Source organism: Phyllobates terribilis, unplaced genomic scaffold (assembly GCF_046119375.1).
Source record: "Phyllobates terribilis strain yellow unplaced genomic scaffold, ASM4611937v1 Scaffold_7__3_contigs__length_470593459, whole genome shotgun sequence".
NCBI lineage: Eukaryota > Metazoa > Chordata > Amphibia > Anura > Dendrobatidae > Phyllobates > Phyllobates terribilis.
In genome coordinates this window covers 276,023,296-276,050,842 of record NW_027362767.1, presented here as the reverse complement: position 1 = coordinate 276,050,842, position 27,547 = coordinate 276,023,296, and the positions used below count along the sequence as shown (strand labels likewise).

Below are 27,547 nucleotides of genomic sequence, written 5' to 3'. Positions count from 1 at the left end.
GGTCGGCCCGGAGGAGGACGTCGGCAGAGCCGCGAGGGGTGGAAGGTAGCCGGAGGAGGACGTCGGCAGAGCCGCGAGGGGTGGAAGGTAGCCCGGAGGAGGACGTCGGCAGAGCCGCGAGGGGTGGAAGGTAGCCCGGAGGAGGACGTCGGCAGAGCCGCGAGGGGTGGAAGGTAGCCCGGAGGAGGACGTCGGCAGAGCCGCGAGGGTGGAAGGTAGCCCGGAGGAGGACGTCGGCAGAGCCGCGAGGGGTGGAAGGTAGCCCGGAGGGAGGACGTCGGCAGAGCCGCGAGGGGTGGAAGGTAGCCCGGAGGAGGACGTCGGCAGAGCCGCGAGGGGTGGAAGGTAGCCCGGAGGAGGACGTCGGCAGAGCCGCGAGGGGTGGAAGGTAGCCCGGAGGAGGACGTCGGCAGAGCCGCGAGGGGTGGAAGGTAGCCCGGAGGAGGACGTCGGCAGAGCCGCGAGGGGTGGAAGGTAGCCCGGAGGAGGACGTCGGCAGAGCCGCGAGGGGTGGAAGGTAGCCCGGAGGAGGACGTCGGCAGAGCCGCGAGGGGTGGAAGGTAGCCCGGAGGAGGACGTCGGCAGAGCCGCGAGGGGTGGAAGGTAGCCCGGAGGAGGACGTCGGCAGAGCCGCGAGGGTGGAAGGTAGCCCGGAGGAGGACGTCGGCAGAGCCGCGAGGGGTGGAAGGTAGCCCGGAGGAGGACGTCGGCAGAGCCGCGAGGGGTGGAAGGTAGCCCGGAGGAGGACGTCGGCAGAGCCGCGAGGGGTGGAAGGTAGCCCGGAGGAGGACGTCGGCAGAGCCGCGAGGGGTGGAAGGTAGCCCGGAGGAGGACGTCGGCAGAGCCGCGAGGGGTGGAAGGTAGCCCGGAGGAGGACGTCGGCAGAGCCGCGAGGGGTGGAAGGTAGCCCGGAGGAGGACGTCGGCAGAGCCGCGAGGGGTGGAAGGTAGCCCGGAGGAGGACGTCGGCAGAGCCGCGAGGGGTGGAAGGTAGCCCGGAGGAGGACGTCGGCAGAGCCGCGAGGGGTGGAAGGTAGCCCGGAGGAGGACGTCGGCAGAGCCGCGAGGGGTGGAAGGTAGCCCGGAGGAGGACGTCGGCAGAGCCGCGAGGGGTGGAAGGTAGCCCGGAGGAGGACGTCGGCAGAGCCGCGAGGGGTGGAAGGTAGCCCGGAGGAGGACGTCGGCAGAGCCGCGAGGGGTGGAAGGTAGCCCGGAGGAGGACGTCGGCAGAGCCGCGAGGGGTGGAAGGTAGCCCGGAGGAGGACGTCGGCAGAGCCGCGAGGGGTGGAAGGTAGCCCGGAGGAGGACGTCGGCAGAGCCGCGAGGGGTGGAAGGTAGCCCGGAGGAGGACGTCGGCAGAGCCGCGAGGGGTGGAAGGTAGCCCGGAGGAGGACGTCGCAGAGCCGCGAGGGGTGGAAGGTAGCCCGGAGGAGGACGTCGGCAGAGCCGCGAGGGGTGGAAGGTAGCCCGGAGGAGGACGTCGGCAGAGCCGCGAGGGTGGAAGGTAGCCCGGAGGAGGACGTCGGCAGGAGCCGCGAGGGGTGGAAGGTAGCCCGGAGGAGGACGTCGGCGGAGCCGCGAGGGGTGGAAGGTAGCCCGGAGGAGGACGTCGGCAGAGCCGCGAGGGGTGGAAGGTAGCCCGGAGGAGGACGTCGGCAGAGCCGCGAGGGGTGGAAGGTAGCCCGGAGGAGGACGTCGGCAGAGCCGCGAGGGGTGGAAGGTAGCCCGGAGGAGGACGTCGGCAGAGCCGCGAGGGGTGGAAGGTAGCCCGGAGGAGGACGTCGGCAGAGCCGCGAGGGGTGGAAGGTAGCCCGGAGGAGGACGTCGGCAGAGCCGCGAGGGGTGGAAGGTAGCCCGGAGGAGGACGTCGGCAGAGCCGCGAGGGGTGGAAGGTAGCCCGGAGGAGGACGTCGGCAGAGCCGCGAGGGGTGGAAGGTAGCCCGGAGGAGGACGTCGGCAGAGCCGCGAGGGGTGGAAGGTAGCCCGGAGGAGGACGTCGGCAGAGCCGCGAGGGGTGGAAGGTAGCCCGGAGGAGGACGTCGGCAGAGCCGCGAGGGTGGAAGGTAGCCCGGAGGAGGACGTCGGCAGAGCCGCGAGGGGTGGAAGGTAGCCCGGAGGAGGACGTCGGCAGAGCCGCGAGGGGTGGAAGGTAGCCCGGAGGAGGACGTCGGCAGAGCCGCGAGGGGTGGAAGGTAGCCCGGAGGAGGACGTCGGCAGAGCCGCGAGGGGTGGAAGGTAGCCCGGAGGAGGACGTCGGCAGAGCCGCGAGGGGTGGAGGTAGCCCGGAGGAGGACGTCGGCAGAGCCGGAGGGGTGGAAGGTAGCCCGGAGGAGGACGTCGGCAGAGCCGCGAGGGGTGGAAGGTAGCCCGGAGGAGGACGTCGGCAGAGCCGCGAGGGGTGGAAGGTAGCCCGGAGGAGGACGTCGGCAGAGCCGCGAGGGGTGGAAGGTAGCCCGGAGGAGGACGTCGGCAGAGCCGCGAGGGGTGGAAGGTAGCCCGGAGGAGGACGTCGGCAGAGCCGCGAGGGGTGGAAGGTAGCCCGGAGGGGACGTCGGCAGGCCGCGAGGGGTGGAAGGTAGCCCGGAGGAGGACAGGGCAGAGCCGCGAGGGGTGGAGAGGAGAGGACGCGGCAGAGCCGCGAGGGGTGGAAGGTAGCCCGGAGGAGGACGTCGGCAGAGCCGCGAGGGGTGGAAGGTAGCCGGAGGAGGACGTCGGCAGAGCCGCGAGGGTGGAAGGTAGCCCGGAGGAGGACGTCGGCAGAGCCGCGAGGGGTGGAAGGTAGCCCGGAGGAGGACGTCGGCAGAGCCGCGAGGGGTGGAAGGTAGCCCGGAGGAGGACGTCGGCAGAGCCGCGAGGGGTGGAAGGTAGCCCGGAGGAGGACGTCGGCAGAGCCGCGAGGGGTGGAAGGTAGCCCGGAGGAGGACGTCGGCAGAGCCGCGAGGGGTGGAAGGTAGCCCGGAGGAGGACGTCGGCAGAGCCGCGAGGGTGGAAGGTAGCCCGGAGGAGGACGTCGGCAGAGCCGCGAGGGGTGGAGGTAGCCCGGAGGAGGACGTCGGCAGAGCCGCGAGGGTGGAAGGTAGCCCGGAGGAGGACGTCGGCAGAGCCGCGAGGGGTGGAAGGTAGCCCGGAGGAGGACGTCGGCAGAGCCGCGAGGGGTGGAAGGTAGCCCGGAGGAGGACGTCGGCAGAGCCGCGAGGGGTGGAAGGTAGCCCGGAGGAGGACGTCGGCAGAGCCGCGAGGGGTGGAAGGTAGCCCGGAGGAGGACGTCGGCAGAGCCGCGAGGGTGGGAAGGTAGCCCGGGGAGGACGTCGGCAGAGCCGCGAGGGGTGGAAGGTAGCCCGGGGAGGACGTCGGCAGAGCGCGAGGGGTGGAAGGTAGCCCGGTGGAGGACGTCGGCAGAGCCGCGAGGGGTGGAAGGTAGCCGGTGGAGACGCGGCAGAGGAGCGAGGGGTGGAAGGTAGCCCGGTGGAGGACGTCGGCAGAGGAGGCGAGGGGTGGAAGGTAGCCCGGTGGAGGACGTCGAGCGGCGGGGTGGAAGGTAGCCGGTGGAGGACGTCGGCAGAGGAGCGAGGGGTGGAAGGTAGCCCGGTGGAGGACGTCGGCAGAGGAGAGCGAGGTGGAAGGTAGCCCGGTGGAGGACGTCGGCAGAGGAGCGAGGGGTGGAAGGTAGCCCGGTGGAGGACGTCGGCAGAGGAGCGAGGGGTGGAAGGTAGCCCGGAGGAGGACGTCGGCAGAGCCGCGAGGGGTGGAAGGTAGCCCGGAGGAGGACGTCGGCAGAGCCGCGAGGGGTGGAAGGTAGCCCGGGAGGAGGACGTCGGCAGAGCCGCGAGGGGTGGAAGGTAGCCCGGAGGAGGACGTCGGCAGAGCCGCGAGGGGTGGAAGGTAGCCGGAGGAGGACGTCGGCAGAGCCCGAGGGGTGGAAGGTAGCCCGGAGGAGGACGTCGGCAGACGGAGGGTGGAAGGTAGCCCGGAGGAGGACGTCGGCAGACCGCGAGGGGTGGAAGGTAGCCCGGGAGGAGGACGTCGGCAGAGCCGCGAGGGGGTGGAAGGTAGCCCGGAGGAGGACGTCGGCAGAGCCGCGAGGGGTGGAAGGTAGCCGGGAGGAGGACGTCGGCAGAGCCGCGAGGGGTGGAAGGTAGCCCGGAGAAGGACGTCGGCAGAGCCGCGAGGGTGGAAGGTAGCCCGGAGGAGGACGTCGGCAGAGCCGCGAGGGGTGGAAGGTAGCCCGGTGGAGGACGTCGGCAGAGCCGCGGAGGGGTGGAAGGTAGCCCGGTGGAGGACGTCGGCAGAGGAGCGAGGGGTGGAAGGTAGCCCGGTGGAGGACGTCGGCAGAGGAGCGAGGGGTGGAAGGTAGCCCGGAGGAGGAGCGGCAGAGCCGCGAGGGGGTGAAGGTAGCCTGGAGGAGGACGTCGGCAGAGCCGCGAGGGGTGGAAGGTAGCCCGGAGGTGGAGGTCGGCAGAGCGGGGAGGAGGAAGGGAGCCCGGAGGAGGAGGTCAGCAGAGCCACGGGGGGGAAGAAAGAAGCCCGCAGGACGTCGGCAGAGCCGCGAGGGGTGGAAGGGAGCCCGGAGGAGGAGGTCAGCATAGCCGCGGGGGGAGGAAGGAAGCCTGGAGGAGGTGGCAGAGCAGCGGGGAAGAGGAAGGAGCCCGGAGGAGGTGGCACAGCATTGTGATTATCTGATGCCCCTTGCACTTTACTGAAGTGTCCTATACCTGCAGGATGAGAGTCTTAGATGCATCACATTTTCCCTACAGTCATGTAACCTCTCATACTAACAGGAAATAAAACACAAGCAAAAAACTGACCAGCACCTCCTAATAAAATAAAGCAAGTGTGAACAGGTACAAGCCGCTGTGACTGCATAATATACAAACAAAACAATACAATACAGCAGCCTCTGTGTGAGCCAAGATGACTGCAGACATTGGACTTATGAGATGTAAAACTATATTTCTGCCACATAGAATATAATTTCATTGTTTTTTAGGTTGAGAGAAGACAAGTCCTTCAGGAGCCGAGTCAGTATGCAGAGCGCAGCTGTGAGGACTTCACTGCTCAGCGCAGCCCTGAACACTGCAGCGGTGACAGCAGGAAAGCAGCGGCGGTGAGAACACATGGAGCAGCCTGACACTGCGCTACTAATGCCAGTCTACTGCCCTGTTCTCATCTCATGGAAGCGGTCACCGCGGCGGCCCTATATTTTCTAACTATATTCTATATGGCAGTAATGGAGGTGATATTCCAGATACTGGATGTTTGCTGACACCTGCTCCTTGCTGAGACATGGCAAACCTAGCTATCAAGGTGATAAAAGCAAACATGGCCACGGCCTGAGTCTCCAAGGTTGTCCCCAGCGGCACCACTGAACGCTGTTATTGTGGGGGCCCATTAGCTATGGTACAAATGACGCCCCCCACCCCAAATGTCTGTGCCTGTGCTGAGGTCACTACCATACCTGGGTACAGGTCACTCATACTGTCCTCGGAGTCGCTGTGCTCGGAGTGGCCGTCCTTAGGGGCCCACACGTCGCCTTCAACAGGTGCTCGCTCATCCTCTAGGGGGGGCTGCTTCTTTTTACTTTTTAAACAAGCAGGAACAAACGCCACCCCGCGTTTTTTACAATCCTCATCTGATGGAGAAGAGAAGGGTCATACACAAGGCAACACAGCCCAATAACGGATACCCTCCAACCCATAGTGTGTACATGTGGGGCTGCCAATCACTGGGGGTGGGGGATTCTCATGGTGTGTCACTACTAATACTAAGCCTTCTCCACAAATCCCCCCCCAGTCCACCAAGGGCGCTCTAAGTCACCCAGGGGTGGGTGCATATCCATGAGAGTTCCCCGGTCGGGGGAGGGGGTAAGCTCCTACTGCAGCTACTTACACATGTGCAGGGCCCGGACGAAGCGTTTCCCCCGTACATGTCGTTCTACATGTTCTGGGACCTTGTTGATGTGACGAAGGGTTAATTTACAGAACAGTTGATGTCTGCAGAAAATAGCACAATTAGTAGGAAGTCACTGCAGCCCTCAGCCCCTCGGCGCCCTCTACTGACCCATTTTTGGTGCTGGGCACAATATGTGGCTCATATTTGCTGTAGTCAAACACTCCGGGCCGGCTCGTCAGCCGCTGATACTTCTTACCCTCAGTAAAGCTCCGCAGCTCGGGGAGGCGACATGGCAGCTCGTGGCCCGTCACCATGAAACGCACCTACAAAGATGGGGGACAGTCACAGGGTGGACCCCAAACACAGCACAAGTAGCACAGGGGAGAAGGGGACCCCAAAACACAGGGGAGAGCGGAGAAGGGGAGAGGGGGAGAAGGGGACCCAAAACACAGTGCAAGTAACAAAGGGGAGAGGGGAGAAGGACCCCCAAAACACAGGGAAAAGCCGAGAAGGGGTGAGCGGGACCCCAAAATACAGGGGAGAGCGGAGAAGGGGACCCCAAAATACAGGGGAGAGCGGAGAAGGGGACCCCAAAACACAGGGGAAAGCAGAGAAGGGGAGAGCGGGACCCCAAAACACAGGGGAAAGCAGAGAAGGGGAGAGCGGGACCCCAAAACACAGGGGAAAGCGGAGAAGGGGACCCAAAACACAGTGCAAGTAACAAAGGGGAGAAGGGGACCCCAAAACACAGAGCAAGTGACATAAGGGAGAGGGGAGAAGGACCCCCAAAACACAAGGGAAAGAGGAGAAGGGAAGAGGGGGCCCCAAAACACAGGAGAAAGCGGAGAAGGGGAGAGGGGAGAAGGGGACCCCAAAACACAGAGCAAGTAACATAAGTGAGAGGGGAGAAGGACCCCCAAAACACAGGGGAAAGCGGAGAAAAGGAGAGGGGGACCACAAACACAGGGGAAAGCGGAGAAGGGGAGAGCGGAGAAGGGGAGAGCGGAGAAGGGGAGAGCGGAGAAGGGGAGAGCGGAGAAGGGGAGAGCGGAGAAGGGGAGAGCGGAGAAGGGGAGAGCGGAGAAGGGGAGAGCGGGACCCCAAAACACAAGGGAGAGCGGGAACCCAAAACACAAGGGAGAGCGGAGAAGGGGAGAGGGGGACCCTAAAACACAGTGCAAGTAACACAGGGGAGAGGGGAGAAGGGGACCCCAAAACACAGAGGAAGTAACACAAGGGAGAGGGGGACCCCAAAACAGCGCAAGTAACATAGGGAAGAGGGGGAAAAGGGAACCCCTAAACACAGGGGAGAGCGGAGAGGGGGACCCCAAAACACAGGGGAGAGCGGACCCCAAAACACAGGGGAGAGCGGACCCCAAAACACAGGGGAGAGCGGAGAAGGGGAGAGGGGACCCCAAAACACAGGGGAGAGCGGAGAAGGGGACCCCAAACACAGGGGAGAGCGGGAGAAGGGGACCCCAAACACAGGGGAGAGCGGGAGAAGGGAGAGGGGGACCCCAAAACACAGCACAAGTAACATAGGGAAGAGGGGGAGAAGGGGACCCCAAAACACAGGGGAGAGCGGAGAAGGGGAGAGGGGGAGAAGGGGACCCCAAAACACAGGGGAGAGGGGGAGAAGGGGACCCCAAAACACAGGGGAGAGGGGGAGAAGGGGACCCCAAAACACAGGGGAGAGCGGAGAAGGGGAGAGGGGGACCCTGAAACAGTGCAAGTAACACAAGGGAGAGGGGGACCCCAAAACAGCACAAGTAACATAGGGAAGAGGGGGAAAAGGGGACCCCTAAACACAGGGGAGAGCGGAGAGGGCGGACCCCAAAACACAGGGGAGAGCGGAGAAGGGGAGAGGGGGACCCCAAAACAGGGGAGAGCGGAGAAGGGGAGAAGGGGACCCCAAAACACCGGGGAGAGGGGGAGAAGGGGACCCCAAAACACAGGGGAGAGGGGGAGAAGGGGACCCCAAAACACAGGGGAGAGGGGGAGAAGGGGACCCCAAAACACAGGGGAGAGGGGGAGAAGGGGACCCCAAAGCACAGGGGAGAGCAGGAGAAGGGGACCCCGAAACACAGAGGAAGCTACACAAGGGAGAGGGGGACCCCAAAACACAGCACAAGTAACATAGGGAAGAGGGGGAGAAGGGGACCCCAAAACACAGGGGAGAGCGGAGAAGGGGACCCCAAAACACAGGGGAGAGCGGAGAAGGGGACCCCAAAACACAGGGGAGAGCGGAGAAGGGGACCCCAAAACACAGGGGAGAGCGGAGAAGGGGACCCCAAAACACAGGGGAGAGCGGAGAAGGGGACCCCAAAACACAGGGGAGAGCGGAGAAGGGGACCCCAAAACACAGGGGAGAGCGGAGAAGGGGACCCCAAAACACAGGGGAGAGCGGAGAAGGGGACCCCAAAACACAGGGGAGAGCGGAGAAGGGGACCCCAAAACACAGGGGAGAGCGGAGAAGGGGACCCCAAAACACAGGGGAGAGCGGAGAAGGGGACCCCAAAACACAGGGGAGAGCGGAGAAGGGGACCCCAAAACACAGGGGAGAGCGGAGAAGGGGACCCCAAAACACAGGGAAGAGCGGAGAAGGGGACCCCAAAACACAGGGGAGAGCGGAGAAGGGGAGAGGGGGAGAAGGGGACCCCAAAACACAGGAGAGAGCGAAGAAGGGGAGAGAGGGACCCCAAAACACAGCACAAGTAACATAGGGGAGAGGGGGACCCCAAAACACAGCACAAGTAACATAGGGGAGAGGGGGACCCCAAAACACAGCACAAGTAACATAGGGGAGAGGGGGACCCCAAAACACAGCACAAGTAACACAGGGGAGAAGGGGACCCCAAAACACAGCGCAAGTAACACAGGGGAGAAGGGGACCCCAAAACACTGGGGAGAGGGGGACCCCAAAACACAGAGGAAGTAACACAAGGGAGAGGGGGAGAAAGGGACTCAAAACATAGAGTATAAGGTGGAAAAGGGAGGGGGAAAAAGCTGGGGAAGGGGTCGCTGGCTGCGGGGGTCTCTGCACTCAGGCTGCGGTACCGCAGGCTCTGTATATATGTGGATATTGGCACCTTGTTCCCGGGGATGAGCTCCAGGGCCGGGTGTCTCTCCAGGAGCCCCCGCACATCCTCCGGCAGATCCTCCATGCTGTCACCACGTGAAGCCTCTGCTTCCTGCAGCCAATCACAGAGCAGGCTTCATGGGGCCGCCATTATTCGCTCCGCGCATTGCAGTATGACTCTCCGCGACTTCCGTCCTCACACTGACTGGTTTCTATGGTTTCCACAGCTCATCTGTCTCGGAAGCTCTGCAGCCTCACGTGATACAGGAAGCCGGAGCCGCCATGTCTGCAGTCCAGATATTATTGAGAGCAAGAGGGCAGGTGAGGACCGGGAATGACGGGACATCCGAGACACTTGACGTATAAGCCTCCGCTCCATCACTCCGGCCTGTGTCCGCCAGATCCACCTTCTCTATCGCTGGTTTATTTATTACCCACAATGCCATTTGTTGTGAGCAGCCTCAAGACCCCTACAAAAGCTGTACAAGTGTCTGTTATCACTACCCCTTGTGGTCGGCATTCCACACTGCTCTGACTGTAAAGAACCCTTTCCTATTGATCTGCCGGAATCGCCTTTCTTCCACCCGTAATGAGTGCCCCCTGGTCCTTAGTATGGTCCTTGGAAGGAATAAATCATGAACTTGTCCTTTGAGCTGACCTCACATATTTATCCATAGAAATGAGATCTCTGAGAAGCCTTATTTTTTTATTTATTTTTTTTTTAAGCTAAAGAAGCACAATTTTTTTACCTTCTCATCATAGGAGAGTCCTCCCCCCACCCCGTGTAATACGGGAGAGTCCTCCCTCCACCCCGTGTAATACGGGAGAGTCCCCTCCCCCCACCCCGTGTAATACGGGAGAGTCCCCTCCCCCCACCCCGTGTAATACGGGAGAGTCCCCTCCCCCCACCCCGTGTAATACGGGAGAGTCCCCTCCCCCCACCCCGTGTAATACAGGAGAGGAGGGATTTTATCTCTTTTTATACATCCTAAAATCTTGTTTGCTTTTGCGGCTGCTGCTTGACATTGAGTACTGCTGCTCAGCTTACTTGTAACCAGAATACCCAAGTCCTTCTCCTGTTCTGTAGTCCCGAGTATACTCCCATTTAATGTATATGCAGCTATAGGATTACTCCAGTCACTGTGCATTTCTTTACATTTATCGACATTACACTCCATTTGCCAAGTATTTGCCCTACAGACGTCTTCTTGAGATTATTCTGTAGTATTATGCTGTCAGGCTCAGTATTTATTATCCTACATAGTTTTGTGTGATCAGTAAAGACTGACAGTTTATTCTCAATCCCATGTCCAAGGTCATTAATAAAGAGATGAAATAAAATTGGTCCTAACACAGATCCTTGTGCTCCTCTCTGCTCATGGTGGTTTCCCGCTGGTTACCTGCTGCTCCCGCTGGTTACCTGCTGCTCCCGCTGGTTACCTGCTGCTCCCGCTGGTTACCTGCTGCTCCCGCTGGTTTCCCGCCTGTCGCCTCTCTGCTCCCGCTGGTTTCCCGCCTGTCGCCTCTCTGCTCCCGCTGGTTTCCCGCCTGTCGCCTCTCTGCTCCCGCTGGTTTCCCGCCTGTCGCCTCTCTGCTCCCGCTGGTTTCCCGCCTGTCGCCTCTCTGCTCCCGCTGGTTTCCCGCCTGTCGCCTCTCTGCTCCCACTGGTTTCCCGCCTTCCGCCTCTCTGCTCCCAGTGGTACACCTGTGCTGACTTTATCCTATTAAGAGAATGTACATTTACAACGACTCTTTCTTTCCGGTCCCTGATCTTGATTTTTGCCCATGTGCTAATGGCCCTTGGTTCTGGAGTTTCAGTAGAAGGCTGTGGTGTGGTTCAGTATCAAAGTCCAGATATAGCACATCAGCCGCACGGCCAATATCCAGATCTGCTCTAACCTCCTCATAGACACCCGGTATGTGGTGAGACACCACGTGTCTGCATGGGTCCGTGATGGTTGTCAGTTATTATATTCTCCTCTGTAATATATTTTTGCAGGTTACCTCTTATAATGCTATCATATACAGTACAGACCAAAAGTTTGGACACACCTTCTCATTTAAAGATTTTTCTGTATTTTCATGACTTTGAAAATTGTACATTCACACTGAAGGCATCAAAACTATGAATTAACACATGTGGAATTATATACTTAACAAAAAAGTGTGAAACAACTGAAAATATGTCTTATATTCTAGGTTCTTTAAAGTAGCCACCTTTTGCTTTGATGACTGCTTTGCACACTTTTGGCATTCTCTTGATGAGCTTAAAGAGGTAGTCACCGGAAATGGTCTTCACTTCACAGGTGTGCCCTGTCAGGTTTAATAAGTGGGATTTCTTCCCTTATAAATGGGGTTGGGACCATCAGTTGTGTTGTGCAGAAGTCAGGTGGATGCACAGCTGATAGTCCTACTGAATAGACTGTTAGAACTTGTATTATGGCAAGAAAAAAGCAGCTAAGTAAAGAAAAACGAGTGGCCATCATTACTTTAAGAAATGAAGGTCAGTCAGTGCGAAAAATTGGGTAAACTTTGAATGTGTCCCCAAGTGCAGTTGCAAAAACCATCAAGTGCTACAAAGAAACTGGCTCACATGAGGACCGCCCTAGGAAAGGAAGACCAAGAGTCACCTCTGCTTCTGAGGATAAGTTTATCCGAGTCACCAGCCTCAGAAATCGCAGGTTAACAGCAGCTCAGATTAGAGACCAGGTCAATGCCACACAGAGTTCTAGCAGCAGACACATCTCTACAACAACTGTTAAGAGGAGACTTTGTGCAGCAGGCCTTCATGGTAAAATAGCTGCTAGGAAACCACTGCTAAGGACAGGCAACAAGCAGAAGAGACTTGTTTGGGCTAAAGAACACAAGGAATGGACATTAGACCAGTGGAAATCTGTGCTTTGGTCTGATGAGTCCAAATTTGAGATCTTTGGTTCCAACCACCGTGTCTTTGTGTGATGCAGAAAAGGTGAACGGATGGACTCTACATGCCTGGTTCCCACCGTGAAGCATGGAGGAGGAGGTGTGATGGTGTGGGGGTGCTTTGCTGGTGACACTGTTGGGGATTTATTCAAAATTGAAGGCATACTGAACCAGCATGGCTACCACAGCATCTTGCAGCGGCATGCTATTCCATCCGCTTACGTTTAGTTGGACCATCATTTATTTTTCAACAGGACAATGACCCCAAACACACCTCCAGGCTGTGTAAGGGCTATTTGACCAAGAGGGAGAGTGATGAGGTGCTACGCCAGATGACCTGGCCTCCACAGTCACCAGACCTGAACCCAATCGAGATGGTTTGGGGTGAGCTGGACCGCAGAGTGAAGGCAAAAGGGCCAGCAAGTGCTAAGCATCTCTGGGAACTCCTTCAAGATTGTTGGAAGACCATTTCTGGTGACAACCTCTTGAAGATCATCAAAAGAATGCCAAGAGTGTACAAAGCAGTCATCAAAGCAAAAGGTGGCTACTTTGAAGAACCTAGAATATAAGACATATTTTTAGTTGTTTCACACTTTTTTGTTAAGTATATAATTCCACATGTGTTAACTCATAGTTTTGATGCCTTCAGTGTGAATGTACAATTTTCATACTCATGAAAATACAGAAAAATCTTTAAATGAGAAGGTGTGTCCAAACTTTTGGTCTGTACTGTATGTTGCACCACACTGATGTCAGACTTACCGGACGGTAGTTGCCTGGATCCTCCGTCTTACCTTTCTTATATATTGGTACCACATTGGCTATCCTCCAATCCTGTGGCACTACCCCTGTTACCAGAGAGTCTAAGAAGATGAGATACATCAGTCTGTCAGTTACTGCTGTCAGCTCCCTCAGTGTCCGTGGATGAAAGGCTTTGTCAGTATTTAATTTGCTCCCATGCAGCCGTTCTTCTCCTTGTGTTAGTTACATTGGGTGTTTGACACTGATTAACACCGTCCTAAAAGATACCGGCCTGGGCCATTCATGGGTGAACGCGGATGAAACTTTATACATCTCAGCCTTCTCTTGTTCCATTCACGTGGGGGCACTTCAGAGACCAGGTCCTCAGGATCGGTTAGGTTCCCAGCAGTCGGACCCCCAGCTATTGGGTAGTTACCCACTATCTCATTGATAGGGGATATCTTCGAAACTTAGTTCAACTCCTTTAAAGGATTTTTCAGTCTGTTGCCTAATTCTAAGGTCGGGGGGATTTTGACATCCAACCCTGGCTAATCACATCATGTTGGCAAATGGTGATGGACTGTATACCGAATGTGGAGATGTGTGGTAGGTGCCACAGTCCTTATCCGGCTTCTGTACCGCGGTGTTAGATTGTACACAGCAGTGACCGTCACTACATGGCCCCGAGATCAGAGTCCTGTGTTTATTCCAACAGTGTGAAATGTAATGTTGGTGTAAAATCCCCTCCGTTCATTGGGATTAGGTATATTCATGTATAAATAGTGAGGTCCTAACATTACATTTACATACAGTGTCTGTTAGAAACTTGGGGTATTGCAAGTTACGTGCCGCTCCTTGGCTAAAAACACTCCTCAAAAATTACAAGAGTCAAATTTTTACCCTTCTGTAAAAAAAAATGTAGTGTGACCTCTGCATGCTAGATAATGGTCGGCCAAATTACTAAGTATGATGAAAGAAAGCTGCCGTAACCCGATACTTCCCCACATAATCTCCAGTTTATAATCTGTCCCCTACATACAGATACATCTCACTAAATTAGAATATCATCAAAAAGTTAGTTTATTTCAGTTCTTCAATACAAAAAGTGAAACTCATATATTATATAGAGTCATTACAGAGTGATCTATTTCAAGTGTTTATTTCTGTTAATGTTGATGATTATGGCTTACAGCCAATGAAAACACAAAAGTCATTATCTCAGTAAATTACAATAATTAACAAAAAACACCTGCAAAAGCTTCCAATGCGTTTAAAAATGTCCCTTAGTCTGTTTCAGTAGGCTCCACAATCATGGGGAAGACTGCTGACTTGAAAGATGTCCAGAAGGCAGTCATTGACACACTCAACAAGGAGGGTAAGCCACAAAAGGTCATTGCTAAAGAAGCTGGCTGTTCACAGAGTGCTGTATCCAAGCATATTAATGGGAAGTTGAGTGGAAGGAAAAAGTGTGGTAGAAAAAGGTGCAAAAGCCACCAGGATAACCGCAGCCTTGAAAGGATTGTTAAGAAAAGCGATTCAAAAATTTGGGGGAGATTGACAAGGAGTGGACTGCTGCTGGAGTCATTGCTTCAAGAGCCACCACACACAGACGTATCCAGGACATGGGCTATAAGTGTCACATTCCTTGTGTCAAGCCACTCATGACCAATAGACAACGCCAGAAGCGTCTTACCTGGGCCAAGGAGAAAAAGACCTGGACTGTTACTCAGTCGTCCAAGGTGTTGTTTTCAGATGAAAGTAAATTTTGCATTTCATTTGGAAATCAAGGTCCCAGAGTCTGGAGGAAGAGTGGAGAGGCACAATCCAAGCTGCTTGAGGTCTAGTGTGAAGCTTCCACAATCAGTGATGGTTTGGGGAGCCATGTCATCTGCTGGTGCAGGTCCACTGTGTGTTATCAAGACCAAAGTCAGCGCAGCCGTCTACCAGGAAATTTTAGAGCACTTCATGCTTCCCTCTGCCGACAAGCTTTTTGGAGATGGAAATTTCATTCTCCAGTAGGACTTGGCACCTGTCCACACTGCCCAAAGTACCAATACCTGGTTTACACACAACAGTATCACTGTGCTAGATTGGCCAGCAAACTCGCCTGACCTTAACCCCATAGAGAATCTATTATAGAGAATCTATGGGGTATTATCAAGAGGAAGATGAGAGACACCAGACCCAACAATGCAGACGAGCTGAAGGCTGCTATCAAAGCAACCTGGGCTTCCATAACACGTCAGCAGTGCCACAGGCTGATCGCCTCCATGCCACGCCGCATTGATGCAGTAATTGATGCAAAAGGAGCCCCGACCAAGTATTGAGTGCATTTACTTGAACATACAGTACAGACCAAAAGTTTGAACACACCTTCTCATTTAAAGATTTTTCTGTATTTTCATGACTATGAAAATTGTACATTCACAATGAAGGCATCAAAACTATGAATTAACACATGTGGAATTATATACTTAACAAAAAAGTGTGAAACAACTGAAAATATGTCTTATATTCTAGGTTCTTCAAAGTAGCCATCTTTTGCTTTGATGACTGCTTTGTACACTCTTGGCATTCTTTTGATGAGCTTAAAGAAGTAGTCACCGGAAATGGTCTTCTAACAATCTTGAAGGAGTTCCCAGAGATGCTTAGCACTTGTTGGCCCTTTTGCCTTCACTCTGTGGTCCAGCTCACCCCAAACCATCTCTATTGGGTTCAGGTCTGGTGACTGTGGAGGCCAGGTCATCTGGCGTAGCACCCCATCACTCTCCTTCTTGGTCAAATAGCCCTTACACAACCTGGAGGTGTGTTTGGGGTCATTGTTCTGTTGAAAAATAAATGATGGTCCAACTAAACGCAAACCGGATGGAATAGCATGCCGCTGCAAGATGCTTTGGTAGCCATGCTGGTTCAGTATGCCTTTAATTTTGAATAAATCCCCAACAGTGTCACCAGCAAAGCACCGTCCACACCATCACACCTCCTCCTCCATGCTTCACGGTGGGAACCAGGCATGTAGAGTCCATCCGTTCACCTTTTCTGCGTCGCACAAAGACACTGTGGTTGGAACCAAAGATCTCAAATTTGGACTCATCAGACCAAAGCACAGATTTCCACTGGTCTAATGTCCATTCCTTGTGTTCTTTAGCCCAAACAAGTCTCTTCGGCTTGTTGCCTGTCCTTAGCAGTGGTTTCCTAGCAGCTATTTTACCATGAAGGCCTGCTGCACAAAGTCTCCTCTTAACAGTTGTAGAGATGTGTCTGCTGCTAGAACTCTGTGTGGCATTGACCTGGTCTCTAATCTGAGCTGCTGTTAACCTGCGATTTCTGAGGCTGGTGACTTATTCTCAGAAGCAGAGGTGACTCTTGGTCTTCCTTTCCTGGGGTGGTCCTCATGTGAGCCAGTTTCTTTGTAGCGCTTGATGGTTTTTGCAACTGCACTTGGGGACACATTCAAAGTTTTCACAATTTTTCGGACTGACTGACCTTCATTTCTTAAAGTAATGATGGCCACTCGTTTTTCTTTACTTAGCTGCTTTTTTCTTGCCATAATGCAAATTCTAACAATCTATTCAGTAGGACTATCAGCTGTGTATCCACCAGACTTCTGCACAACACAACTGATGGTCCCAACCCCATTTATAAGGCAAGAAATCCCACTTATTAAACCTGACAGGGCACACCTGTGAAGTGAAAACCATTTCCGGTGACTACCTCTTGAAGCGCATCAAGAGAATGCCAAGAGTGTGCAAAGCAGTCATCAAAGCAAAAGGTGGCTACTTTGAAGAACCTAGAATATAAGACATATTTTCAGTTGTTTCACACTTTTTTGTTAAGTATATAATTCCACATGTGTTAATTCATAGTTTTGATGCCTTCAGTGTGAATGTACAATTTTCAAAGTCAAGAAAATACAGAAAAATCGTAAAATGAGAAGGTGTGTCCAAACTTTTGGTCTGTACTATACATTTCAGATTTTAATAACATTTTTCAAGCTGTTGTTATAAAGTATTCTAATTTACTGAGATAATGACTTTTGTGTTTTCATTGGCTGTAAGCCATAATAATCAACATTAACAGAAATAAACACTTGAAATAGATCACTGTTTGTAATGACTCTATATAATATGAGTTTCACTTTTTGTATTGAAGAACTGAAATAAATTAACTTTTTGATGATATTCTAATTTAGTGAGAAGCACTTGTACATCTCCCTAATCTCCTGATACCTCCCCACATAATCTTCAGTAGCTGAGTGCTCCCTGGAGATGTTCAGGTTTTGGAGTTTGGGGGTGTGGTGATAGGGGGTCATAAAAGGGATACTCCACCTCTTTAATATCTCAGCGGCGGGCGGATGTTGGCAGTTGCAGAGCTGACTACAGCTCAGAGCTCCATCATTCATGTAGTGACCATGGATGAGAGTACTGGGCATTGCCCTATTGGATCAGATCCATTTATTGGTCATCAATATAAGATAGTGGAGCACCCCTTTAATTGTTCTGTGGTTAGGTGAGCTGTCGGGACGGTGAGCTCTTCCTGCTGGACACCGCTAGGACCTCAGTGATGATGATGGTGGTGTGCTGCTTTACTGACTGTCTCTTCTGCTTTCTTTGCAGTATCCCTTCCTCCAGTCTCGGCTGACACGGTCTTGTCTGTGGCCCAGATCCCAGCAATGGAGCCGTCAGATGTGTAAGGGTTACTGATGTCTATATTGGCTTTGTATATAGATATCGATGCCTTAGGGCTTGTTCACACATTGTATTTTTGTCACAAAAAAGAGCAGTGTTTTACTGTACCAAAAAGTGACTGAGCTGTCTCACCTCTCGTGCACACTCTGCTTATTTTTCCTTGCAGATTTGAAGCCGTGTGAAATGTCAGTGTTTTTCACCCATAGAAAGCAATGAGAGCACAAAAATGCAGCAAACAGGTTTTACTATTTTTTTCAAAGTTTTTTTGCTGCATTTTTAGTGAATTAAACTAGTTTTATGTATGTACAGCAAATAAATCACATATTGATGTTTGTTTTTTTATTTTTTGTATAAAGGAGTTGTTCTCGCACTATAAGCTGTGGTAATTATAAAAGACCAGACTGAGTATTGCTCACTCTCCCCAAGTCCAGCGTCCGCTCCCTGCCGGTGCCTTGGTCTCTGTTGTCTGCAGCTCTCACGTCACATCGGCAGCGCTGCAGCCAATCCATGAGCTCAGCGGCTCTTCCTGAATAGGCTGCTCAAACTGCTGAACCACTGATTGGCTGCAGCGCTGTCAACATAAAAATTAGAATTCAACAATTTGCAATCAGAAAATAAGTAAATGTTTCTCCTTTTTAAATATTTAAACAGAAAACGTAGCTGATTCTTTCCCTATAAGGCTGTGTGCCCACTATGCGTTTTTTAAGCGTTTCAGCAGCGGCAATTCCGCCGCAGAAACGCTTAAACACTTGGTAGAAGGCCTGCCATGTTCCCCAATGATATCATTGCGGAAAAAAACGCAGCACTACCAATTATTTTGCGGAAGCGCGGCGTTTTCACCACCATTGACTTGCATTGGAACGCATGGATTACACATCACTGCATCTGTACATGCGGATTCCATGCGTTTCAATGTGCGGATGGTACCCGGGTCTGGAGGACAGGAGACTCTCCTCTGGACCCGGGTACCCTAGAACCTGTGAAAAAAAGAATAAAATAAAAAATATACATTATATTCACCTTCTGATGGCCCCCGGTCTCCTTGTCTTCGCTTGCCGGCAGCTCACGGTAGACTAAAGGACCTGCGCTGACGTCATTTAGTCATGTGACGGGTCACGCGACCAGTCCTTCAGTGTACCGTGAGCTGCCGGCAAGCCAAGACAAGGACACCGGGGGCCATCAAAAAAGTATAATATTTATTTTTTATTTTTTACCATTCTTTACGGTCACACTATATAAATCTATGCTGGTTGCATGGATTTATATAGTGTGACCAAGTTGTCAAGCACTTTCCAAGTGATGCTAAAATCGCTTGGAAAGCGCTTGTCAACCCGCATGTGGAAATGCATGTGAAGAACGTTTCACAAACGCTTCTACCTGGCAGAAAATCCGCATGTACAATCCGCATGTACAATCCACATGTACAATCCGCATGCGTTTTTTTCTGCCAGGGAGATGCAGAAACGCTCAGGAAAAAATCTGGAGCATTTCTGCATCGTGGGCACATAGCCTAAGAGTTTTGTAGGGAAATTAGTAAGTAAATCTCCCGTGTTCCCCCAGAGCTGTGCTCACTGTGTGGCTGTAGGATAGCTGTCTGCAATAGGAGCACGGTAGAGGGGATCTGTCCAAAGGATGTCACCCCCCCCCCCCCCAAACTGTTTGTATGCCCTTTTAGCTCTTGCAAAGACAAGTTTACCAGCACCTTTAGCTGGCTAGTCCATTCTACCTTTACAGACAATTAGCCATTTCAATCAATGTGCAAATGAGGCTGCCATGCTTTCAGCACCTCTCAAGCTTCTGCTCTCCCCGGCTATATTCCCATCCAGCACCGCCTTCTACTGATTGACAGCTTCTTGCTTGAAATCACGCTACATAGGGGGAGTCGGGCCGGGAGTGGAGTCGGGCCGGGAGTGGAGTCGGGCCGGGAGTGGAGTCGGGCCGGGAGGGGAGTCGGGCCGGGAGGGGAGTCGGGCCGGGAGGGGAGTCGGGCCGGGAGGGGAGTCGGGCCGGGAGGGGAGTCGGGCCGGGAGGGGAGTCGGGCCGGGCAGAAGCTTGAGAATTGCTTCCACATACTGATAGCACGTCAGCATCATTTGCACATTGATTCCAATGGCGTCTTCTCTGTAAAGTTGACCCACGGGTAGACTTGTCTTTGCAAGAGACAAATGTGCATATAAACAATTTGGGAGGTACAGTCCTGCTGACAGATTCCCAATGAAGACTATGTTCATACTGCGTTTTCCCCTTGCATTAGTGGCTGCGTTGGGGCTTATGTCAGAAGCCTCAGGGCCAGTGACTGTAATGATGCTGGGGCTAGGCTGACCTCCTCACACATATCCTGCCTTTCACATCACTTGATGTAAGTACAACTCTTTTACTTGTTTTTAGGTGTTTTTTCTCCTTTTTGGCAGACCAGGGATATACCTTTGGGACTTATTTTAAAACAAAATAGAATAGGGGTGCAAATGGTGCTGTTACCCAATGAAACAATGGTTGAATAATAAAAAGAACGCTCACCTTGTCGTGTTGAGATAATGCATAACACATATAAGAGCTAATGTGGAGAGCTGCTGATAACACCAACCCTGGCAGGGTTTCCAAAATGTATCAACAAACCGATGTAGGAGAAGAAAGGCGTCTAAATGTCCGCGCTCCTCCGCATACAAGGATGATCTTGTGTCCGATGGATTGATGTAAGAGTTTTATCTATCCATCAGACACGAGATCATCATTGCATGCGGAGGAGCGCGGACATTTAGACACCTTTCTTCTTCTACATTGGTTCGTTGATATATTTGGGACTTATTTGGGATATAATATAGCAATCTATTTTAGGTTTTCTAAAGCTTCTTGTATAGTGTTGATGTGCTCTACGGATGTTGTGCTGTTTTTTCATGTATGTTTTTCTGATTTAATTACATATATAAATAAATTTATACCTTTTAGAGATTGTATGGCATGTTCCTCTTTGTTGGTATTATAATGATGCGTATACGCCTATTTGAGGTGTGTATTAAGATGCATTTGACAACATGTTGATCCCCTCAAATAAGCGTTTACTGCTGAAAATATTGTCCGACAGCCCACAGCGACTCCATCAGTATCAGTACTGACAACGGCACCATCAGCACATACCCCCGAATGGCTATATGAGCTTACAAAGCCTAGAATAAATACAAGGAGCAGATACCCTGCACGATATAAGTAGCAGTAATAGTACATGTAAATAACATAGGTGACTTGGTTTACACAGTTTTGATCAAAAAAAGCGTAAAAGCCATCCCACCGCGTGAAGATTACAGCCAGGCTTGTCCCTAACTCCAGTATCTCACCACCTATGTGCCAGCAGGCCTCCAAATAGATGGGGGCAGAGCGGGACCCAGGCCAACTGTGGAAAGCTATATAGACAAGGTGCACAGCCATAGGGGACTGGCCCCTTCCACAGCCGTACGAAGTACAAGGAACTAAAGCAAAACATACAAGTGTAATCTCCTGTTTCAGGGCTATATGAACACAGCCCGAACTCTACTTGTGCGCTAATCCCTAGCCTGTCATTCAACAGGTGGCGATTAACCCTGTGTTCTCTGCAGAGTTTGAGAGTTTCTCTCGTGTCTGTATCATCTCCTGTGTACTTATATCATTTAGTTATAGGCTTTTTTATCATCTCTGAACTTATAACTAGCAGATATAGTCTGGCACAATTATGGATGTTGTCCCAAGAACTAATAGTCTGCAAGACACTGGGGTATGTGATCTACACCATGTTTTGCACTAATATCCTATGTGTCTACAACAGGTCCTAGTGGCGGCTCCCAGAGACCATTCTCATCTTCCACAGAGTCCAGTAAGGATCCACTGGTGAAATGGATTCTCTTACTCATCCCTGTCGCCTCCTTTGGACTTGGCACTTGGCAGGTAACACTTTATATATAAGGGGGAGAGAGTTCCTATATAACAAGATTGTACCTGCTGTCTATCTGGTGGTGCGATGTAAATACTGTGCAGTGATCCTTATGAGGCAGTATCTTTGCAGGTTCAATGATGTATACACTGTGCAGTGTTAGGGGCTGTGGTGCGTTCTTGTCCTGTTGCTGCTTGTACAGTCGGCTAATCCTGCTGGTTCTGTTCACCACATGCAGGACTCTCTGGGATAGATAGTATCACCCTTTGTTGTAGCCATAATACTGACCCTAACCCAGGGATTGTGCTTAGACTTCCCCAGTGAAGAAGCCTGGTGACTAGTGCTTTGCAGTTGTTGTCCTCATTTTGTAGACCTGGCTTGCTTATACCTGCGTCCACCTTGGAGCCAGAGGTTTTGCATACAGTAATTAACCCCTCAGTCACGGGATCCTCATTTAGCTGAGGACGGTGAGACACTAGTTTGGCTTCCTCCTGGTGGATGTAGGAGTTGCTTGGCTGTCTTTTAATGACTCCATTGCTGGTAGCTGTGACTGGGGAGCTGGCTCTCTGTACTGACTGCCGCTCTCGCGGGGTTGGAGTAGATGTTCTCTGCGTCACTTCTGCTCTTTGTCTTCTCTCTTAGATCCAGCGACGGAGATGGAAACTAAACCTGATCCAGCAGCTGGAGGCCCAGGTTACGTCCTGCCCCATATCGCTCCCCACAGAGTGAGTGCCCATTAGCAGCCTCAAGAAACAGCTGAAACTATGAAACGATCTGCAGCCACACTCTGGACCCGCTTAGGGTTACTGTTCAGTCTTCTGCCATGTTTATTGAGAGTCTCTAAGGCCCCTATGCTGCGTCCCCCATACTTGATTTTGGTAGGTCCATAGGCGCACATGGAAGGGATTGGGGTCTCATTGTGTTTTTTAGTCCTCTTGAAGGAATTATCCAGCCAGAGGTGGTCAGTGTATGGTGGGACGGCCTTGGGATCTACAAACCAGAGAGCTGGAGCTGAAACATTATATAACAATTCATTGGGTTTTTAAAAAAAAACAAACAACAAAAAAAAAACCTTAATGATTTTAACCATTTAGTGGACAAAAGGCTATTGCCGAGCTTAGGAGCTCTTTACTTTTGTGAGTGCGCCTCAGCTTTGGTGGCGCTTTTTGGTGCAAGTTGCTATCAGTTTTGGATCTCAGTATTGTGTGTTGAACTGTTTGCTCCTCATGTAAAAAGTGTTTGTTGCTTCACGTGAGTGCGGGGTGAGGCTTAAGGGGTGTCCGCGTGCATTAACTTTTCGTCAGGTGATGTTCAGTCAGAGAAAGCCGCGGCCAATGTGTCATCCATCCATAAACCTTACATTTTCACACTACACGATTCGTAAATCTGCTCTGTTGTGTCCAGTCTCACAGAACTGCAGGCGTTGGAGTTTCATCCCGTTAAGGTCTCAGGCCATTTTGATCATTCGAAGGAGCTTTATCTGAGACCCCGCACCCTGGTGAAGCCAAGTAAGCAGTCTCAGGAGTCCAGTGGGATGGCACCTCCGGAGAATGGGGCTCACGTCATCACCCCATTCCTCTGTACGGACTCAGGGTATGTACTCTTACCATATGATGTGTTCTTTACAGGGACGAAAACTGTGGGGGTCATTTACATTACTGCTGATGGATCTTCTCTGATGATCGGCATGTCTAACCAGTGACCACTGGGAAAGTCTCCAATATCCAGTCACATTCATAATACAGAAGGCACTGGGTGGTGCTGTGTCATCATGGAGAGGGTGGTGTCATAGTTGCAGCGCCGTCGTTGTGAAAGTGGTGGTGCCATATGTACAAAAAAGTTGTCGGGAAGGGGTGGTTCTGTAAGTGTAGGGTCATTGGCGTGAAATACGTGGCGCCATAGGTACAATGACATTATCGTGAAAGATGTGGTACTGTAGTTGCAGCATTGTTGTCATGGAAGAGGTGGCGCCATAGGTACAATGATGTCATTGGGGAAGGGGTGGTGCTATAGGTACAATGACGTCATCGGGGAAGGGGTGGTGCCATAGGTACAATGACATTATCGTGGAAGCGGTGGTACTGTAGTTGCAGCATTGTTGTCATGGAAGAGGTGGCGCCATAGGTACAATGACGTCATCGTGGAAGGGGTGGTGCCATAGGTACAATGACGTCATCGTGGAAGGGGTGGTGCCATAGGTACAATGACGTAATCGTGGAAGGGGTGGTGCCATAGGTACAATGACATCATCGTGGAACGGGTGGTGCCATAGGTACAATGACGTCATCGTGGAAGGGGTGGCACCATAGGTACAATGATGTCATCGTGGAAGGGGTGGTGCCATAGGTACAATGACGTCATCGTGGAAGGGGTGGTGCCATAGGTACAATGACGTCATCGTGGAAGGGGTGGTGCCATAGGTACAATGACGTCATCGTGGAACGGGTGGTGCCATAGGTACAATGACGTCATCGTGGAACGGGTGGTGCCATAGGTACAATGACGTCATCGTGGAACGGGTGGTGCCATAGGTACAATGACGTCATCGTGGAACGGGTGGTGCCATAGGTACAATGACGTCATCGTGGAAGGGGTGGTGCCATAGGTACAATGACGTCATCGTGGAAGGGGTGGTGCCATAGGTACAATGACGTCATCGTGGAAGGGGTGGTGCCATAGGTACAATGACGTCATCGTGGAAGGGGTGGTGCCATAGGTACAATGACGTCATCGTGGAAGGGGTGGTGCCATAGGTACAATGACGTCATCGTGGAACGGGTGGTGCCATAGGTACAATGATGTCATTGAGGAAGGGGTGGCCCCATAGGTACACTGACGTAATCGTGGAAGGGGTGGCGCCATAGGTACAATGATGTCATCGGGGAAGGGGTGGTGCCCCAGCTGGAATGATATCATTATGATGCATGGATCGGGTGGGCTGTTTTCTTGCTATTTCTCTTTATTTTTTGTTCCTCCTCTAACAAGCTGTAATAATTTCCCTGCAGAGTCACCATCTTGGTAAATAGGGGATTTGTGCCTATCAAGAAGCTGAATCCACAGACGAGAATGGAGGGTCAGGTGAGCAGAGAAGTGGCATTACTGGGAAGGCGTGCTGTGTCCGTGTGATTGGTGAGACAGGACGGACACTGTGCCTGGTGTGATATATTGTGTGCCGCAGACAAGTCATGAACCACACAGTCGCTCACAGTGTGCAGGGACAATAGTGTCGGCCATCACATATTATGTCAGCGCTCTGTAAGTGCAGGGCTTCCTCCTCTGTCCATGCATCTTACTATAGGGGTCTATTCACACCAGGAAACCCACTGACATAAACATAGAGCCCAGAACCACCCTCCTGCAGCCATATATGTCAGCATTGACTTGACGCCCCGTTATAGACTATGGCCATGTACTGGCGATCAGGAGATGACTGGACATCTGGCTGCGATAGTTCTCCATCCTCCTGGAGATGTGTGAGGAGTTCATCAGCTTCTTTCTGTGTAGATTGATGGGAAGCTGGATCTGGTGGGGCTTGTGAGACTTGCGGAAACTCGCCAACAGTTTGCTCCAGAAAATGATGTACAGAACAACGTCTGGTATTATCGGGACCTGGCTGCCATGGCCGAGCAGACCGGGGCACAGCCGATATGCATCGAGGCTGATTATGGTAAGACCTGACGAGGTGGGCCTTAACCTCACTCCATTACGCTGGCGCTGCCCACTGCTTGGGGTTCTGCTGGACAGGCGGCTGTCGTAGGATGCAGTGCTGTTATACCGCATCCAATGAGCAGCCTTGTTACAGTATGGAGGCCACAATGCAGGGCAGACCACGATGCAGGGGAAGCCACAGCGCGGACCCCACACATGAATCTTATTGTGAGTGCACGCCGTACCTTTATATTACAGATTGCAATAAATCACAGAAGTAAATCCAGCTCACCACCTGCAGTCCCACGCTTCTGGAGCACGGATAGCACCTGGGCACGGCGCAACATCCAATAGAGAAAGCAGAAAAATCCAGCTCTCAGATAAAGTCCAAAAAAGTGCATTTTATTTTCCAAGATACATGAAGCAAAGATTAAAATTGTGTGTTCACAAATAAGAGAATACAGGCATCTTACGACGCGTTTCGAGCGGCAAGCGCTCTTTGTTTAAGATGACAAAGAGCGCTGGGCACTCGAAAGATGCCTGCATTCTCTTTTTTGTGAACACACAATTTTTATCTTTGCTTCATGTACCTTGGCAAATAAAATGCACTTTTTTGGACTTTATCTGAGAGCTGGATTTTTTCTGCTTTCTCTATAGAATGCAATAAATTCAGAGTGCAGACGTTCCCCCTGGTAGCCAGTGCTCGGCTGTCAGTTTTCTGAAAAGGAGAAGCCTGGGTGCTGAGGGCGCCTGTCCCAACCTTTCTTTGCTCCATCTCCATCTGTTTATGGTCTGGTGGATGTGCAGATGGTGGTTAATAGACCTTCTCTGTTAAATCTCAGACAGCACCGTCCCTGGGGGTCCGATCGGTGGACAGACCCGTCTGACGCTAAGAAATGACCACCTGCAGTACAGTGTGACCTGGTAGGTGGATATCTGCACATTTTCCTATGCATGAACTCCATATTTATCAAGCCCACCTCTGGACACTTAGTGGACGTGACTTTCAGGCCGTGGGCCATGTGTGTCTCCAGGCACGTTATTTTCCAGTAGGTTTAACACGTGAGACCACCAGGAAAGTCCCCCAAAAGATGTGCTAAATGTAAAGGTAACATCCTCCCCTCCATGTACAGTGTGGTGTATACCACCCGACCTCAATGCCACAGAGACAATCAAAGTCTATAGACATGTTCTGTATGCCACAGCCAGGAGGTGTATGAAGCCGTGGGGGTAACCAGCTACAGGCCCGTGTGCCCGCTCTGGACATGCCAGGATATAACCCACAACCCGCCTAACATCAGCGCCCTCTGCGTTATACCAGTGGCTGCACAGACCCCCACCCTTCAGCCTCGCTGTATGATCGCCACATGCCATAATGTCTACTTACTTATTGTTTCCACCCTCATCCTTCTACCCTGACGTCGTGTATTGCTGTCTCTGATTTTCAGGTTTTCTCTCTCTGTCTTCACCTCTCTTCTGTGGTTCCAAAAATTCATCCGGAAAGCCCATTAGTGACGTCCCCAGGGATCACAGTCGGTGGACAGATCTGCACTAACAAGAGGTAGAGGAGGTGATGCGATTTATCTCAGGAAGTGCCGGCTGCGGGCCACTGAATGGTGAGCCTTCAGGAATACGAGCTGGAGCCAGGATGGAAAGGCAGCATTGCCCGTGCGTGTGATGGTCAGGCCGTTCTGGGCATCTTCCACCCACTGCCATCGATATCTGGGTGCACGTTTCACCGCGCCAGTCCAGACACTCGGGTATTCTATTTTTAATCTGCCATTTACTTTAACTATTTTTTTGTATGATGGGGTCTGGGGGTCGGTGCAGGAAGCCTCCAGCTAATAAAGGTTTTTTGCTGGTTGCAGTGAGAGCTGGGGTGTTGTGTGACCGGAGCCGAGCGTTGCGCTGCTAATCTCTGCATTACAGGGTGCTGGCCGGCTGTATAATGTCTCCCTCACAGGACGGGGGTCCTGCTCCTTCTCTAGCCCCGGGACAGATGCTGCTGCCATATACAGGACAGTATACAGCAGACCTGGGCTGCACACGTGACCCGTGTCTCACTGTGCCCAGTGCTACATCTCCAGAGATTTAATAGGAGATGTAACCTCACACTGCAGCTTGCTGGCAGTCTGGTATGATTTCTGCTGATTTTAAGAGGCAGGGGTGGGAAGAAGTGGCTCATAAGTGGAGGAAGAGGCAGATTTCGCTGATAAAGTCACAAAGATACTTATGTTCACCTGTAATATTGATTCATGTAAAGTCTGTTGAAATGAGAACGACCATTCACACCTCACTCCTGTGTTTAACGGGATCCTGTCTTGTTGAACATGGTGTCTGATCTGCAGGGAGGATGTTACGGGGCAGGAGGAGATAGATGATTCAGTAAAAGTTATAGTTCATTCATTTAAATCCCTAGTGTTTGTATGCAGGAGTCCAGTGGGCGGCTCTACTCTGTGATTGACAGTGTTTCCTGTATGTCTGTGCGGAGATAGCTGTCAATGACTAGCAGGGCTGCCTACTGGACTCATCCATACACCAGTGATCTCAATAAACTGCAAGTTATACTGAATCTTCTTCTCCCAGAAGCCTCTCCATCTGCTCAGCTTCTGTACGTACAACGTGATCACTTCCCTCTTAATAAATGTATTGCACCACCTGTGCACCATACTCTCAAGTA

At 52.2% G+C, this 27,547-nt stretch overlaps 2 protein-coding genes across 3 annotated transcripts in view; one reads left to right on the top strand and one right to left on the bottom strand.

Moving 5' to 3' along the window:
• SURF2 (surfeit 2) overlaps positions 1–9,186 on the bottom strand; it is a 25,140-nt gene extending 15,954 nt beyond the window's left edge. The window contains exons 1-4 of one of the 2 annotated variants that reach the window (XM_073640870.1): positions 8,978–9,186; positions 6,057–6,211; positions 5,886–5,989; positions 5,455–5,628 (exon numbers count right to left, since the gene is read on the bottom strand). In XM_073640870.1, coding sequence (XP_073496971.1) covers positions 5,455–5,628; positions 5,886–5,989; positions 6,057–6,211; positions 8,978–9,052 — 508 coding nt within the window. In that variant the 5' untranslated portion in view covers positions 9,053–9,186. The remainder of the gene's footprint in view (positions 1–5,454; positions 5,629–5,885; positions 5,990–6,056; positions 6,212–8,977) is intronic. The other variant, XM_073640871.1, reaches the window with a different exon arrangement.
• SURF1 (SURF1 cytochrome c oxidase assembly factor) lies at positions 9,153–27,547 on the top strand. The gene is made up of 9 exons (XM_073640869.1): positions 9,153–9,288; positions 17,247–17,319; positions 21,115–21,233; positions 21,862–21,944; positions 22,624–22,812; positions 24,225–24,297; positions 24,724–24,886; positions 25,710–25,791; positions 26,316–27,547. The coding sequence occupies exons 1-9, from the start codon at positions 9,250–9,252 to the stop codon at positions 26,377–26,379; spliced, it is 885 nt and encodes a 294-aa protein (XP_073496970.1). The 5' UTR covers positions 9,153–9,249; the 3' UTR covers positions 26,380–27,547.

Coding starts and splice junctions, on each gene's coding strand:
- SURF1 (XM_073640869.1), top strand. CDS start 9,250: ATGTCTGCAGTCCAGATATTATTGAGAGCAAGAGGGCAG. Junction 17,320..21,114: donor GCAATGGAGCCGTCAGATGT/GTAAGGGTTACT, acceptor TGTCTACAACAG/GTCCTAGTGGCGGCTCCCAG. Junction 21,234..21,861: donor TTGGACTTGGCACTTGGCAG/GTAACACTTTAT, acceptor CTTCTCTCTTAG/ATCCAGCGACGGAGATGGAA.